Below are 4,659 nucleotides of genomic sequence, written 5' to 3'. Positions count from 1 at the left end.
TTTTTTAAAGGAATGCTGAAAAGAAATATTAACTTTTTTATAATTAAAACAATATTTTACTTACTTTGTATGTTTTCTTATCCCACGTCAACAAAAAAAATAAATTAAATAAAAAGCTAACCATATGTGTACATATCGTCCATTAGGAATAATTCATTTTTTTGTTTTAACTATGAAATGACCGTAATTTGTCTATATCTTTTGGTGGAAGAGAGTTACAAGCTGTAATTCTTACTGCGCCAAGCGTCCACACTCTTGATTATCCGGGTTCCCTATGACCCGATCTCGACTAGAACAGATTAGCGGTATTCCGCTGGGTATGGTTAATGTTCTGTTCCTATGAGTCGTTATGGCTTCCGCCGATCGAATTATCACTTAGTGCCTACCAAGTCGATCTACCAATGGAGAATTACATTAATATGAAAAAAAAAAAGGAGTGTTTGCTAATATTGTATAAATCAGTGTGGATACTATTATTTTATAAATCAGTATGGATACTATTGTTGTATAAATCAGTGTAGATACTATTGTTGTATAAATCAGTGTAGATACTATTGTATAAATCAGTCTGGGTACTATTATTGTATAAATCAGTGTGGATATTATTGTTGTATAAATCAGTGTAGATACTATTGTTGTATAAATCAGTGTAGATATTATTATTGTATAAATCAGTGTGGATACTATTATTGTATAAATCAGTATAGATAATATTATTGTGTAAATCAGTGTAGATACTATTGTTGTATAAATCAGTGTAGATATTATTATTGTATAAATCAGTGTGGATACTATTATTGTATAAATCAGTGTGGATACAATTGTTGTATAAATCAGTGTAGATACTATTGTGTAAATCAGTATAGATACTATTATTTTTGAAATGAGCTATTTTTTGTTTTTGTTTTTTAATAATAGAAATACTCACTTCTTGTGCAAGTTGTATTGAAGGCATTGCCTCCATTATAGGGATGCTCTTCCTCAGATTTATTTGTCGAATTAATATGCGCAGAAGAAAGAAAAAAATAAAATCAAAAAGTTCTTATACGGATTAGAAGAGACAGTAGAATAAATACAGGCTGCCATGCGGTTCCGGGACGATTATAAAGGAGGCAGAGGGAGCCGAAAGGGGAGGGATTTACATATTTACAAATGTTCCTTTTCTCCCTGGGCTATAATTTAGGAAGCGGTGGAGTAGAACTAGGCGGTGAAAGATATAAAATAATAGCAGACAAAAAATTACAGCGCTCTCATTTGCTATGATTGTTTTTGTCCGACCTCTAGATAAACTATCTAGCTGACTAGAATCACCTGCCGCCTTAACAAGCAGTGTCGGCGAGATCAAAGGGCCAAGGGGAGGGGGCCCCTCAACCTCACTACTTTGCCTCAGTACCTCCTCAGGCATCCTCCGTCCAAGTGCTCCCGGGATGCCTCTCACAGGGAAATGAACCTCGTACTCCTGGTCGTCCTCTACTTCGCCGCGGTGTCTGCACTCCCGCCCCCCTATCCTCAAGGAGAGGCCCCCACTTCGGTACTACAGCCCACCGCGCACCGCCACAAACAGGTAAATACATCTTTACAATTAATTTATTTAATGGATATATTCTTATACGCGTTTATTCAGTTTTATTTCTGTCGGATTAAGCCAGAAGGTGTCTGTAACAAATATTACCGGGAGTATATAGGTTTCGTATGATTAAAAAAAAAACAAACTTTACTTGATTTAATGTGTGCAAAAAACACTACACATCTACCAAAGAAACTTTGTCACCCTCCTCACGTATACAAGAAAGAGCTGTAAGTCCGTCAGTATTTTTCCCTTGTTTTCTTCTTTGAAAGCACCTCGAAACTGAATAAGTGCAAATTTAGAAATAAGGGACACTAGCAGTCGCCCATCTTCCCAAAACTAAACTTACAGAATAAAAAATGGATTCATCTAATTTGTTTTTGGTGTATTTAGGATATCTAAAAGTCCTATAGAATTTTTTTCTAGTACATCCAAGCTGATACTGAAACTCTACCAATGTATGCAAATTTAGAGATAACACTAGTTGGAGTCTTCAACCCCTCAAAGACGATTTTGCCCTTTCCAAAGAAATTTTTTTTTTCCTCCTCACTTATAGAATAAATATGGATTAGATGTATCCTTTGTTCTAGGTTTGTGTAAAATAGCTGTAAGTCTGTCAGTTAGTTTTCTCTTGTTTTCTGGTTTGAAAGCACTCGAAACCGAAACATCACAAAAGTATGTGTGAAAATTTTGAGATAACACTAAAGAAATTTCATTTTTCTCTTTACTTATCCATCTATTTCGCTCTAGGTTTATGTAGAACAACCATGATACCAAATATGACTACGATAGTATTTTGTTTCTCTGGTTTGAATGCACCCTCAAACTGAAACCTCACAAAAATATGTTTTCCTCTGTGATATTTTTTAAATCTACCCTGTTCAGAAATTATGTTGACACAACTTGAACTATGGACTAACACTAAACAAAGCAAAATTTCGTCAAGTAAATTAATATCTTGTTATTGAACAGCTATGTTTTCTCTAAGTACATTTTTTTGTACATATTTTAACATAATTTCTTTAAAATATTATTCATATAATATATAATAAATACATATTTATGTAGCTTTTTTTAAGTTATAAAATTATTAATTAATTAGTAATTTATATTGTTGAATAATACATAATCCGCCTCTCCTAGTATTAGTATCCTCTTCTGATGCTCATAATTCAACAGGGCTGGAAATATTTGCCATTTTTTTAAACATAAGTTCATGGTTTGTAGAATTAACTTATGGATTAAGTATTAGTGTTCGCAATATTTACTAATGTCTGAAGTTTAAGCTGTGCTTTGCACTTATTCCTTAATTCAATATACCTGAAAATTAGTGAAAATACGAATTCTCTAATTTTTCGAAATATTTTTTTTTTCATTCTATTAATTTCTTTTGTTAAACTATACTTATATTTTGCCTCTTTATCAATTATGGTTACACATGTTTTCTTTCTTTCAATTTTCTTTTTCTTTCCATATTTCAATTTTTAAATTATTAATAACTAATGTATTCTTACCTCTTAGCATTATATAACTTCATTTTTATTTTATTTCCTTAATTATGTTATTTTACCTACTTATTGTATTATTGTTATTGTTACAATTACCTATGTATACATTTTATTTTCCACTTCTCTCATCACTTTATTTTATCAATTCCATTCTGTAAAATTATTCTGTTTATATTTTCTTTTTTATTTTCTATACTTATTGTGGTTGTTATCTTGTTCTGTTCTTAGCCCTGATGAAGGCTAGAAACTCTAGCCGAAACGTTGGCACAATTAAATAAGTTACATCAACTGAAAAAAGGATACAAGTTTTGATTTATTTAATAAATAATTACCTTGTCTCAAGAAATTGAAATAATATAATTAAAGTTATAACTAATGTTTATAGCAGGATAGGTCATCGGCTCTATAGTACGACACGATAAATAAACAACAGATCAGATAAATCGACAAAACCAAATAGATATAAAACTGAATATTGTAAAGTAAACCATTGGAATATTGTTTATGACTAGGGATAGGATTTTTATGTTTTCACATATTTTTACCTGACCATGATATCTTCGATTCCTTACTAACTAAAGATGTTTCAAGACATTTCTGACCAAAAGAAGCCATTTGTATTTCACATATTTTTAAATATTCGACCTTTTTTTACATATTTTGTTATAAATCACATATTTTCTGAAATATTTGTTATTTTTAACATATGTTTAAGTATTTTGTCCTGAATCATATAGTTCCTTAAATTATTTGTTCAATTGTAAATACATTTTTCGCAGCAACAACGTAAAATTCAAAAGAACGCAAGAAACTTAAAAGTGAAATTTATTATTTATCATAAATAGTGGGTACAAATTCTATATCTTCATCTTTGAACACCAATTAAAAGCAGTGGCAATAATAAATTACATAGAGAATTTCTCAGAATCAATTAAAAGGAGCAAGGGTCTTATTCCTTATTATAACAAATGATAGCACAGCCGCCCAGGTGATGCAGAATACCGAACTAGATGCAATGGAAATAGCTTCATTTAAGTATGCCCCTATAACATCAGTAGATGTTGAAAGATCTTTGAGCCGGTACAAGTCCATTCTGCGGTCAAACCGACAAAGATTTTTATTTGAAAATTTAAAAATACATTTAATCTGCAATAATTTTGTAACTGACCCTGCTGAATAATTGATTTCTTTCAAAGTTTTAAATATTTTTCTAAAGTTTTTTTTTTCTTTTTCTTTTTCTTTTTAATAAGGATTATTCTTTATTTCCATTTATACTTTGTTCATAATTCATTCTGAGTAATTATTAATCAATTAGTTTAATAATAATTACTAACTAATGTCTTGTTATTGAACAGCTATGTTTTCTCTTAGTACATTTTTTTGTACATATTTTAACATAATTTATTTAAAATATTATTCATATAATATATAATAAATACATATTTATGTAGCTTTTTTTAAGTTATAAAATTACTAATTAATTAGTAATTTGTATTGTTGAATAATACATAATTTATAAATACATATTTTTTTAAATATTTGACAATTTATTAGCACATATTTCAGATTTTTTAGCACATAAAA

General features: G+C 29.8%; 1 protein-coding gene across 1 annotated transcript in view; it reads left to right on the top strand.

Annotated features, from left to right (window-relative positions):
* The first annotated feature begins 1,366 nt into the window (after positions 1–1,366).
* Positions 1,367–4,659, top strand: part of LOC106680502 (uncharacterized) — a 52,759-nt gene continuing 49,466 nt past the window's right edge. Inside the window, exon 1 of the mRNA XM_014420297.3 lies at positions 1,367–1,564. Coding sequence (XP_014275783.1) covers positions 1,445–1,564 — 120 coding nt within the window. The 5' untranslated portion in view covers positions 1,367–1,444. The remainder of the gene's footprint in view (positions 1,565–4,659) is intronic.

The sequence above is a fragment of the Halyomorpha halys genome, unplaced genomic scaffold, assembly GCF_000696795.3.
Source record: "Halyomorpha halys isolate HHAL.00 unplaced genomic scaffold, Hhal_1.1 Scaffold2.1, whole genome shotgun sequence".
Classification (NCBI taxonomy): domain Eukaryota; kingdom Metazoa; phylum Arthropoda; class Insecta; order Hemiptera; family Pentatomidae; genus Halyomorpha; species Halyomorpha halys.
This window is presented reverse-complemented; position numbering and strand designations above follow the sequence as displayed.